Source organism: Lithobates pipiens, unplaced genomic scaffold (assembly GCF_037356315.1).
Source record: "Lithobates pipiens isolate NorthernLeopardFrog02 unplaced genomic scaffold, aLitPip1_a1.2 Scaffold_16, whole genome shotgun sequence".
Classification (NCBI taxonomy): Eukaryota; Metazoa; Chordata; class Amphibia; order Anura; family Ranidae; genus Lithobates; species Lithobates pipiens.
This window is the reverse complement of record NW_027507748.1, coordinates 141,061,859-141,075,036: the sequence shown is the minus strand read 5'-3', so window position 1 is coordinate 141,075,036 and position 13,178 is coordinate 141,061,859. Positions and strand designations below refer to the sequence as shown.

General features: G+C 41.7%; 1 protein-coding gene across 2 annotated transcripts in view; it reads right to left on the bottom strand.

Annotated features, from left to right (window-relative positions):
• Positions 1-6,467: 6,467 nt before the first annotated feature.
• The window catches only part of LRWD1 (leucine rich repeats and WD repeat domain containing 1), a 35,532-nt gene continuing 28,821 nt past the window's right edge, over positions 6,468-13,178 (bottom strand). The window contains exons 14-16 of one of the 2 annotated variants that reach the window (XM_077480535.1): positions 12,028-12,189; positions 10,447-10,565; positions 6,468-6,952 (exon numbers count right to left, since the gene is read on the bottom strand). In XM_077480535.1, the coding sequence (XP_077336661.1) occupies positions 6,926-6,952; positions 10,447-10,565; positions 12,028-12,189 (308 nt within the window). In that variant the 3' untranslated portion in view covers positions 6,468-6,925. Of the gene's footprint in view, positions 6,981-10,446; positions 10,566-12,027; positions 12,190-13,178 lie in introns of both variants that reach the window. The other variant, XM_077480534.1, reaches the window with a different exon arrangement.

Here is a 13,178-nt window from a genome sequence, read left to right as displayed (position 1 = left end):
CGACCGCCGCACGACGATATACGTCGGCAGAATGGCACGGGCAGGCATATGGGCGTATATATAAGTCCCTGCCTGCCCGCGGGTGGGGGGCCCGATCGGGCCCCCCCCCGGTGCCTGCGGCGGTCGGCATTTCTTCGAGAGCGATCCGGGATGAGGGGGCGGCCATTCATTCATGGCCACCCCCTCGCGATCGCTCTCGACGAATGGAAATCCCCGGTGACATCACTTCCTCTCCTGTAATGTAAACACAGGAGAGGAAGTGATGTATTCTCTCCTCCGTGTCGGTATTTTCCGTTCCGACACGGAGGAGAGCGGATCGGTGAGTTGCACCAACACTCTACACACACAGTAGAACATGCCAGGCACACTCACACCCCCCCTTTACCCCCCGATCACCCCCCCAATTACCCCTGCCCCCCAGTCACAGTGACACCAATGTCATTTTTTTTTTTTTTTTTTTTTTTTTTTGCATTGGTGTCATTTGTGACTGTAATAACTGTTAGGGCAGTTAGAGTTAACCCCCTTTAGTTCTAATGTACCCCCCTAACCCCCCCAATAAAGGTTTAACCCCGTGATCACCCCCCGTCGCCAGTGTCACTAAGGCTGGGTTCACATTGCAGCGGTTTATGAGAACGAATGTGATTCGCACCGCACTGCAGTGCAAATCACATCCGATCTCTGTGCGATTCGAGTTCAGCCATTCGCCGCACCCGCCGCACCCGCCACACCCGCCGCACCCGCCGCAAATTCGCACGGGACCCTTTTTTTGGCCCGCAGCAGAATCGGATCGCATGGGTGTTCACACCATGCGATCCGAGTTTGCAGATCGCACTGCGATATGCGAACTGATCTGGGGGTGTCAGTAACATTTCACTGACACTCCCAGCAGTTCGCATAGGGCAGTGTGAACTGCCGCCGGGAGGCATGCGATGCGGGAACCCGCCGCGGATTCGCGGCGTTTCCGCATCGCTCCAGTGTGAACCCAGCCTAATAAGCGATCATTTTTCTGATCGCCGTATTAGTGTCACAGGTGACGCTAGTTAGGCAGGTAGGTATTTAGGTTCGCCGCAGCTTTTTATAGCGCCAGGGACCCCCATATACTACCGCATAAAGCCCCCTGATTGCCCCCTAGTTAACCCTTTCACCAGTGATCACCATATAACTGTTACAGGTGACGCTGGTTGGTTAGTTATTTTTTTATAGTTTCAGGGCACCCGCCATTTATTACCTAATAAAGGTTTAACCCCCTGATCACCCGGCGGGTGTCATTTGTGACTAATAACTGTTAGGGCAGTTAGGGTTAGCCCCCTTTAGTTCTAAGGTACCCCCCTAACCCCCCCAATAAAGGTTTAACCCCGTGATCACCCCCCGTCGCCAGTGTCACTAAGGCTGGGTTCAGATTGCAGCGGTTTGAGAACGGATGTGATTCGCACCGCACTGCAGTGCAAATCACATCCGATCTCTGTGCGATTCGAGTTCAGCCATTCGCCGCACCCGCCGCACCCGCCGCAAATTCGCACGGGACCCTTTTTTTGGCCCGCAGCAGAATCGGATCGCATGGGTGTTCACACCATGCGATCCGAGTTTGCAGATCGCACTGCGATATGCGAACTGATCTGGGGGTGTCAGTAACATTTCACTGACACTCCCAGCAGTTCGCATAGGGCAGTGTGAACTGCCGCCGGGAGGCATGCGATGCGGGAACCCGCCGCGCATTCGTGGCGTTCCCGCATCGCTCCAGTGTGAACCCAGCCTAATAAGCGATCGTTTTTCTGATCGCTGTATTAGTGTCACAGGTGACGCTAGTTAGGCAGGTAGGTATTTAGGTTCGCCGCAGCTTTTTATAGCGCCAGGGACCCCCATATACTACCGCATAAAGCCCCCTGATTGCCCCCTAGTTAACCCTTTCACCAGTGATCACCATATAACTGTTACAGGTGACGCTGGTTGGTTAGTTATTTTTTTATAGTTTCAGGGCACCCGCCATTTATTACCTAGTCTCACTAGTGTACCCCTAAATTTAGGGGTGTCTACTTTCCAAAATGGGGTCATTTGGGGGGGGTTTGTGCCATCTTGGCATTTTATGGCCTTCAAAACTGTAACGCCCTTAGAAAGCCTGAAGGCGGTGCTTGGTTTTCGGGGCCCCGTACGCGGCTAGGCTCCCAAAAAGTCCCACATATGTGGTATCCCCGTACTCAGGAGAAGCAGCAGAATTTATTTTGGGGTGTCATTTCACATATGCCCATGGCATGCGTGAGCAATATATCATTTAGTGACAACTTTGTGAAAAAAAAAAAAAAAAAAAGTTTGTAATTTTCCCGCAACTTGTGGCAAAATATAAAATATTCCATGGACTCAACATGCCTCTCAGCAAATAGCTTGGGGTGTCTACTTTCTAAAATGGGGTCATTTGTGGGGGTTTTGTGCCATCTTGGCATTTTATGGCCTTCAAAACTGTAATAGGTAGTGAGGAGTGAAGTCAAATATTTACGCCCTTAGAAAGCCTGAAGGCGGTGCTTGGTTTTCGGGGCCCCGTACGCGGCTAGGCTCCCAAAAAGTCCCACATATGTGGTATCCCCGTACTCAGGAGAAGCAGCAGAATTTATTTTGGGGTGTCATTTCACATATGCCCATGGCATGTGTGAGCAATATATCATTTAGTGACAACTTTGTGAAAAAAAAAAAAAAAAAAAAAAAGTTTGTAATTTTCCCGCAACTTGTGGCAAAATATAAAATATTCCATGAACTCAACATGCCTCTCAGCAAATAGCTTGGGGTGTCTACTTTCTAAAATGGGGTCATTTGTGGGGGTTTTGTGCCATCTTGGCATTTTATGGCCTTCAAAACTGTAATAGGTAGTGAGAAGTGAACTCAAAAATTTACGCCCTTAGAAAGCCTGAAGGCGGTGCTTGGTTTTCGGGGCCCCGTACGCGGCTAGGCTCCCAAAAAGTCCCACATATGTGGTATCCCCGTACTCAGGAGAAGCAGCAGAATTTATTTTGGGGTGTCATTTCACATACGCCCATAGCATGTGTGAGCAATATATCATTTAGTGACAACTTTGTGTAAAAAAAAAAAAAAAAATTTTTTTTTGTCATTATTCAATCGCTTGAGGCAAAAAAATAAAATATTCAATGGGCTCAACATGCCTCTTATCAATTTCCTTAGGGGGTCTACTTTCCAAAATGGGGTCATTTGGGGGGGTTTTGTACTGCCCTGCCATTTTAGCACCTCAAGAAATGAGATAGGCAGTCGTAAACTAAAAGCTGCGTAAATTCCAGAAAACGTACCTTAGTTTGTAGATGTGACAACTTTTGCGCAAACCAATAAATATACAATTATTGACTTTTTTTTTACCAAAGACATGTGGCTGAATACATTTTGGCCTAAATGTATGACTAAAATTGAGTTTATTGGATTTTTCTAATAACAAAAAGTAGAAAATATCATTTTTTTTCAAAATTTGCGGTCTTTTTACGTTTATATCGCAAAAAATAAAAATCGCAGAGGCAATCAAATACCATCAAAAGAAAGCTCTATTTGTGGGAAGAAAAGGACGCAAATTTTGTTTGGGTACAACATTGCATGACCGCGCAATTACCAGTTAAAGCAGCGCAGTGCCAAAGTGTAAAAAGACCTCTGGTCATTTACCAGCAAAATGGTCCGGTCTGAAAGTGGTTAACATACCTGTACGCGGTCCTTTAAGAAGCGGTTTTCAGGCACGCCACGAGCTCCACGAGTGTGATCGCGGGTCCTGCTGACTTGATGTCTGCGGGGATATGCGCAATTGTCTCAAGGAGAGGTAGAATGGGGAAATGTTGATTTAGACCCCTTTCACACCAGGGCGTATTGCAGGCGCTATAGCGTTAGAAATAGCGCCTGCAATCCGCCCTAAAAAAGCTGTACCATTATCTGTAGTGTAAGGGCTTTCATACTACAGCGGTGCGCTGGCAGGACGTCAGGGAAAAGTCCTGCCAGCAGCTTCTTTGGAGCGGTGAAGGAGCGGTGTGTTTAGCGCTTCTCCACCGCTGCTCACCATTGAAATCAGTGTGGCAGTGATGTAATACCGCCGGCAAAATGCCACTATTGCAGCGTATTGGCGGCGGTTTTAACCCTTTCTCGGCCGCTAGCGGGGGGGGGGGGGGGTAAAAGGTAATAGCAGCTGCGTTTTACCGCCCACGCTATGGGCGGTGTGGTGTGAAAGGGGTCTTAAACAAGCATTTACCCGCTCTGCCTAGTGACACTGATCACCGCTCCCTGTAAATTGGGAGCGGTGATCAGTGTCGTGTCAAACATAGTGTCCCCCCCACAGTTAGAATCACTCCCTAGGACACACTTAACCCCTACAGCTCCCCCTAGTGGTTAACCCCTTCACTGCCAGTCACATTTACACAGTAATCAATGCATTTTTAATTGCACTAAACTATCCCCTATTTTGTAGATGCTATAACTTTTGCGCAAACCAAACGCTTATTGCAATTTTTTTTTACCAAAAATATGTAGAAGAATACGCATCCGCCTAAACTTTTTTTTTAAATATATTTGTTGGGGATATTTATTATAGCAAAAAGTAAAAAATAATGCATTTTTTTCAATATTGTCACTATTTTTTTTGTTTATAGCGCAAAAAATAAAACCTGCAGAGGTGATCAAATACCACCAAAAGAAAGCTCTATTTGTGAGGAAAAAAGGGCGTCAATTTTGTTTGGGAGCCCCAACCGCGCAATTGTCAGTTAAAGTGACGCAGAGCCGAATTGCAAAAAGTGCTCTGGTCTTTTGCCAGCCAAATGGCCTGGGGCTGAAGTGGTTAAGGGGGCAAATCTGGGCTGCTCTGTGAAAAACCAATGCACAGAAGTAGGTAAATATAATAGGTTATTTTTAAACAGAAACAAACAAAAAACAAGACTTTAACCACTTTGCGCCCACGCTATAGCCAAAAGACAGCTACAGAGCAGACGCTAAATGCCGGGAGGGTGTCTCTGGACGTCCTCCCGTGCGCCGCCGCGCATTGGGGAAGTTCTGTGTTGGCTGTGTCCCTTGGAAACAGCCAATCACAGATCGTGCTAAATGGCCAATCACAGCAGCCATTTAGCACTCAATCGGCGTGTCCAATGAGAGGTGATCTCATATGTAAACATATGAGATCATCTCTTATCGCCGGCTCTCCCTCCTCACAAAGACAGCGTGTGAGGCGGGAGAGATGAACGGCTGCAGCTGTAGCGTCATTGAGAACACACACAACCACTTGTCCCTAGTGCCACCTATCAGTGCCATCTGTCCCCTGTGCCACCTGTCCCCAGTGCCACCTATCAGTGCCATCTGTCCCCAGTACCACCTGTCTCCAGTGCCACGTATCAGGGCCACCTGTCAGGGCCACATATTAGTTCCATTTGTCATCAGTGTCACGTGTCATCAGTGCCACATATTAGTGCCATTTCTGTCATCAGTGCCACGTATCAGTGCCACGTGTCGTTGTTCTGGTGCTCCAGGGCCTTCAAAAGTGTAATAGACAACAAATTAGATGTGTAATGTGATGGCGCTTCCTGCATGTTGGGCCTCTCTAAGTGGCCAGGCTGTGAAAAAGTCCCACACATGTGGTATCGTAATACTCAGGAGGAGTAGCAGAATGTATTTTGGGGTGTCATTTGTGGTATACACATGCCATGTGAGAGAAATAATCTATTACAATGACAATTTTGTGGGAAAAAAAAAATCTTAATTTTGCAAAGAATTGTGGGAAAAAATAACACCAAAAACCTCCCTATGCCTCTTACCAAATACCTTGGAATGTCTACTTTCCAAAAAGGGGTCATTTGGGGGGTATTTGTACTTTCCTGGCTTGTTCAGGTCGCAAGAAATTAGATAGGCCACCAGTACATCAGGTGTGATACATTTTTTAGGATTTGCACCACAACTTGTAGCCTCTCTAATTTTCACAAAGACCAAATAATATCCACTAATTTGGGTTATTTTTACCAAAGATATGTAGCAGTATAAATTATGGCCAAAATTCATGAAAAAAATAATAATAATAATTTGCAAAATTTTATCACAGAAACAAAGAAAAATTAGTTTGTTTTCAAAATGTTCGGTCTTTTTTCATTTATAGCGCAAAAAATAAAAAACCCCAGAGGTGATCAAATACCACCAAAAGAAAGCTCTATTTGTGGGAAAAAAAGGACAAAAAAGTCATTTGGGTACAGTGTTACACGACTGAGTAATTGTCATTCAAAGTGTGAGAGCACTGAAAGCTGAAAATTGGTCTGGGCAGGAGTGGGGGGGGGGGGGGGGGGGGGGTGGGCGGACGGTTTAAGTGCCCAGTAGGCAAGTGGTTAATATCACTTTAAGGAAGAAATAGAGAACATTTTTGTCATTGCGTGAAACTAATAAAACTTTAGAATAAAGAGTAGAACAAGGATAATCATTCATAAGATGATAAAAAAAAAAAAAAAAATGAATAAGCAAAATCTGAAAAATAGACTTTTATTTTCCATGTTATTAATCTCAGTAATATTTAAACAGATTTTAACATAAATTTTGCTTTAGATGTTTACAGGAGGTGTGACATTTCACTTGACTGAGTTAAAACATTATTTACAGGGACAAAAACTATAAAATATAAAACATGATATAAAATACAGAATTCTTCTTTTCCAACCGTTCACATAATGAAAAATATTTAAAATTTAACAAATTTTTAAATATTACATACCAAATAAAACCTGTTAATATAAAATGTTTTCAGTATTATTATTTTTTACATAAAAAGAACTAAAAGAACCTACAAAATTACAGTTTTTGTAATCCCAGAGAAAGGTCCATCTCTGTAGGTTTCCCAATTATAAGATTTTCCAGATACCAATAACATTTTTGTCAGTTAAGGCAACTAAATATTCCTTTGCTGGATTTACAACCACAGTGTTGATCATAGTCTTTTCCATTTTCCCTTTTGCTGAAACGGGAGATGGCCAGTTAATAACCTGTTTAAATGAGGCAAAAAAAACAACATTATGAGGATTTAGGATGGTCTAGGTGTAAAATAGGGACTGGATCAAAAATGTGTGTAAGAATTTTTATTGGAATTGAAGATAACAGAAACATACAGTATCTCACAAAAGTAAGTGCACCCTCACATTTTTGTAACTATTTTATTATATCTTTTCATATGACAACACTGAAGAAATTACACATTGCTATAAATGTAAAGCAGTGAGTGTACAGCTTGTATAACACTGTAAATTTGCTGTCCCCTCAAAATAACTCAACACACAGCTATTAATGTCTAAACCACTGGCAACAAAAGTGATTCCACCCCTAAGTGAAAATGTCCAAATTGGGCCCAATTAGCCATTTTCCCTCCCACTGTCATGTGACTTGTTAGTGTTACAAGGTCTCAGGTGTGAATGGGGAGCAGGTGTGTTAAATTTGGCGTTACCGCTCTCACTCTCATATACTGGTCACTGGAAGTTCAACACGGCACCGCATGGCAAAGAACTCTCCAAGGATCTGAAAAAAAGAATTGTTGCTCTACATAAAGATGGCCTAGGCTATAAGAAGATTGCCAAGACCCTGAAACTGAGCTGCAGCACGGTGGCCAATGCCATACAGCGGTTTAACAGGACAGGTTCTACTCACAACAGGCCCTGCCATGGTCAACTAAAGAAGTTGAATGCACATGCTCAGCATCATGTCCCGAGGCGGTCTTTGGGAAATAGATGTACGAGTGTAAAAGACATTAATGGCTGTGTGTTATTTTGAGGGGACAGCAAATTCACACTGTTATACAAGCTGTACACTCACTACTTTACATTGTAGCAAAGTGTCATTTCTTCAGTGTTGTCACATGAAAAGATATAATAAAATATTTACAAAAAATGTGATGGGTGTACTCACTTTTGGGAGATACTGTATTGTATAGACATGTGTTAAAGCAGAACTTACAGCGGAACTTCACTCTCTCAATCAACAATGACTATTTTTAATCCTTATGCTGCTAGCATTAGTAAATAGATAGGCGAGTATATCATATTTGCTTATTTTAAACTTTTTTTTTTTTTTACATCTCTTTAGTTAACTCCTAGTTTCCATGTCTAGGCAAATGACATACATCCGAGGAGTCTTTAGTAGGGGAGGAGGGGTTTTCTTAGCTAAGCACACTCTCTCCTGTTTGCATGCCTGAGCTAAGGGCAAGTAGATTCCAGGAAGTAAAAGCTACATAGTCATCTCCCCTTACTCCCGATGGCCATGGCCAGAAATTCTAGGGGGCGTTTTTAAAAGTGATTTCTCAACAAAAAGCACAGAGACATGTGTGGATGACGGAGTTTGCTTTGAACATTAATAATTAAATACTATTTCTGGTTTGTGCTGCTCAGATGAAGTGTAGTTCCAATTTTTTTTTTTGCTGCGAGAAAAACAAATACAGAGCCTCTGGGCATACCCCAGCTCAAAACCAAAAAAATAAAATAAAATAAAAGGGCATAACAGGGAAAAACAACAAGAACTTGCATAACAGCAACAACATAAATCTTAACATCCCAAAACTTGCTGCTTAAATAATGATGGAAGATGGCTCACTCACACTTAACAGTCCACTGTATCAATCCCCCTAGGTGTGTAGGGCATGTACTATGTTGCCACATTGTCATATCTGTAGGATATGTGGACTCCCCTGCATAGGACTTATTAGGGTAGATTATTATCAGGGTCTTGCTGTGGAGTCACAGTGGTATCAGACCATACACCTTAAAAAAATCTCAGGCAACCCCTGTATGTGTAGGTTTCTTGATACAGCGGGATGATCGAAATTGACCTGTGACTTTCACATATTGAGAGTAGGTGCAGAAGAGGCTTCCGAGCGTAAAGTAGAAGCAAACTGAGCAACGTGGGAACAGCTCTAGATAGGGTCAGGGTAGTTCCAATTTAAAGCCAACCTCCTTGTTTCCTATCACTTTAACCACTTGCCTACTGGGCACTTTTACCCTGTTTTGCGCACGCAGAACAGTCCCAGAACTAGCCGGGCCGCGCTGTAGCCATCATTCAGCTATAGCGAGGTCAGCAAGTGGTTAAATATTTAATTTGGACCGAGCTGGCTCCAGCTAGTACACAGTGATAGGTTCGGACTTCCCATCTCACACGTGGAACAAAATAAGTCGGTCTGATTAGTGTTCAGCCGTTTATAGGCAGCTTTGTATTCTGTGAATGAATACAAAGCTTCCTCTGATTGGCTGTGGTGAAGAGGCGAGCCAATGACATCACACTCTATGACTTGGGCAATCAGATGCCTATATTACATTGCTAAGTGCTTTACAGGAATTGTATAACTGTACTGTAACAAGTGAGGCCAGCTTAACACTGCAAACTTTTTCATAGCTTAGAAAATATTTTCTTTGTTGATCAGTTCAAATTTTTATGTTTTTCAGTGCTAAAACAGCCGTGTTGGTAGGCTAAGAGCCAAGGGAGATATATATATATACACATACATATACACACACACACATACATACACATATATATATATATATATATATATATATATACATACATATATACATACATATATATATATATATATATATATATATATATATATATATATATATATATATATATATATATATATATATATATATATATATATATATATATATATACACACACACATCTCTGAAAAGATAAATAAAATATATGGTCCTCAGCAGAGCTAATAAAGCAGAACTATGAGTTCTAGTAAGCAGTTCAGCACTGTGCATGCATTTGAGACGTTTGACACTAATTCCTTCGACATATCACATCATATTCAAATTTATGTACTGTATTTATTGGCGTATAACACTCACTTTTTCACCATGAAAATCAGGTGCAAATAGCGTGTGTGGTATATGCCAATACAAAAAAATATATAATTTAGTTTTTCCCTGAAACTTCCCTCTTAAAATGAATGTGCATGTTATACACCTGTGCGTGTTAGGCCGCGTACACACGGGCGGACTGTATGGCCTACTTAGTCCGTCATACAATCCGACGGACAGTCCGTCATACTTTCGAATGAACGGACTTGACCACACACGGATAGCCAAACAGTCCGACGACAGCTTGCACGATGACGTGTACAGCACGTACGAAGGGACTAGAAATAGGAAGTCCAATACACAGCAATGCACCCTTCCGCCGTGTAAATCCTTTCTGAGCATGCGCCATTCTTAGTCCGTCGAACTAGCCTACTCACGAGCGGATTGTCCGCTGAAACCAAAGTATGACGGACAGAATTTCGAAAAATCCGAAATACTTAGTACGCCAGACTGCACGCTGAAAAAGTCAGCTGAAGCCCACACACGAGCGGACTGTCCGCTGAAATGTGTTTCGACGGACTAAGTAGGCCATACAGTCCGCCCGTGTGTACGCGGCCTTATACGCCGATAAATACGGTAAATAGAAACAAAACTGTACCTTTGTGGGTTCTTTCAGAGCACCGCTTGAAACTCCCTTCTGTAACTCAGCTTGACAGGATTCAAGATCATAAATCCACATTTTCCCAGCCTCATCACCACAGAATAGGCAGAGTCCTTCTGTAAAAACAAATATTGTATGCAATGGGAGAAGAAATATTTGTGTTCTATACACCCAGCAGATTTAGTCCTTTAGTTCATGGAAATAAAGAAGCTGATGTGCCGGGGCTGTTTGACACCATGTTACTCTAGTCCCAGCTTCCATAACACCCAGTCTGATAGGTTGGGAAGCCTTCCTTCCTGAGCAGCAAGGACATATATGTCAGAAGAGCCATGACTGACAATTTAGATGATTCTCATCTAACATCAGTGCCTGACCCCACACATGCACAGTGCATTCTGGAAGAATGGTCTGTTATAGCTGCAAAGGATGGGCCAACTCAACATTGAACCCTACTGCCATTAAAAGTTCATGCGCATGTAAATGCAGGTGTCCCAATACTGTTCCTATTCTACCTATTCTTTAAAGCGTATGTTTGGTAGATTTTATTGTAAATATATAAGTTTCTACATTGTACTTCAATTATTTCTAGCCTACTCCTATTACTCTGGACAATTGTGAAGATAGTAAATTTACTTTGATCCTCACACATTTACTACATGAAATCTGTCACAAATATTCACTATGCACTATAAGTAGGCACTACTGTGTAGTAGAATTCAAAGAGCCTTCCTTCTGAACTACAGAGGTACTCAGAAGAGGGGTTTTTCAGGAAGCAAAGTCAGTACAGCAATCACTGCTTGCAGGCAGGAAGGTACCATGGGATATGTAGTCCTTAGAAATTGAAAGTAAGCAGAGGAGATGCTGCAAAGCATGCAGGGAATCCCGGAAAGGGATGGAGACAGGCAGAAATCACAACATGAAAGTATATTTTTTAAGTAAGTTTATAATTGGTTGGAATTGTTATTACAATGATAATGTTATAAAATGAAAAAGTGTATGCTTTGCCCAAAGATCTCTGTTTAGAAAAAAGTTATTATGAGGGTAGTAATCTGTCACACAAAACAGACCTTTTCAGTATTTTTGATCAAAGATCATATTATTCTCTTAGTAGTATTAAAGCTGCCCTGTCACTATAAAGGTCAGAACTAAAGTAAGTGTAAAAGAAGATGTATATTTCCTTTCTCATAGCTGGAAGTCTGAATCTCTGCCGTATTGCTGCACATATCTGACACGTCCGAGAGTGTAGCATACCTGCTGTGGTTGATCCCTTTTTTTTTTTTCCCATTTATTTTAATCTTCTTTATTTTCACATTTTTACATGCTTATCCTGCTGACTCCTACATCACTACAGGCTGTACAAGTTGGCAGGAGGAACCACAGCACAGAATGTGGGAGCAGGTTTTTGACACACTCGGCAATAGTTTGTCTACACTTGGCATCAAATAAATAAAGTGTCTGTATTTTAGCAGTACAGAGAGAAAAACACAGAAAATAGAGGTTGTATATGCACAGACTGCAAACTTCAAAAATTGGATTAAAAAAAGTAAAAAAAAAGGCAGAAGAAAGTATGTACTTTACCTGAAGAGGTTGTCAGTGTGAGGTATGGTTGGTCAGTCTGTGACCACTTCAGCTCTGCTAGTACAGCTGCCTCCACTTTCTTGGAGCTCTTAGAGCGCTGTTTAAGGAAAGACTCCTTCCAACTCCAAATATATATGGATCCTTGCATGGAACTTTTAGAAGCTGTAATAAAATTAATATTTTAGTACTGTCATAGACAAACACCGGAGAATTAAAAATATTGGTCCACCAAAATTTTAGATTTCAAGGGATGCAGGAGAGTAAACCCACCTAACAGTTTCTTAAATCATTAGGACATTCCAATGATGGAATGTCTATTTTGGAGTTTCTGGTCATCAGAATATTTACATTTATTTTATGGAAGATAAGGCTCCAAAATTTTTTTCGGAAGCCAGAAGGTATCTTTCAGCAAGATCCAACTATGGCTGAAACATTACTTTTGGGTAGACTGACACTTTAACCACTCGACCTCCAGGCCAATTCTGGCTCTTCGCTTCTACATGTAAAAATCACTTTTTCCCTAGAAAAATTACTCAGAACCTCCAAACATTATATATGTTTTTTTTTAGCCGAGACTTTAGGGAATAAAATGGCAGTCAATGAAACTTTTTACATCACACGGTATTTGCACAAAGATTTTTCAACCACAAACTTTAAAAGTTAGCCCAATTTTTTTGTATACTGTGAAAGACGTTACGGCGAGTAAATAAATACTTAACATGTCACGCTTTAAAATTGCGCACACTGGTGGAATGGCACCAAACATCAGTACTTAAAAATCTCCATAGGCAACGCTTAAATTTTTTTTTACAGGTTACATTTAGCGTTACAGAGGTGGTCGTGGGCTAGAATTGTTGCTTTTGCTCTAACGCACATGGCGATACCTCTAATGTGCGATTTGAACACAGTTTACATATGTGGGCACGACTTAAGCATGCGTTCGCTTTTGTGCATGAGCATGTGGGAACTTTACTTTTTTGTATTCTTTATTTTACTTTTATTTATTTTCACACTGTCTTTATAATATAATTTTTTTTTTTAAATAAATATATATAATCTCTTTTGATCATTTTTATTCCTATTATAAGGAATGTAAACATCCCTTGTAATAGGATGACAGTTCACCTCCTCTCACCTGTAAGAACGATCAA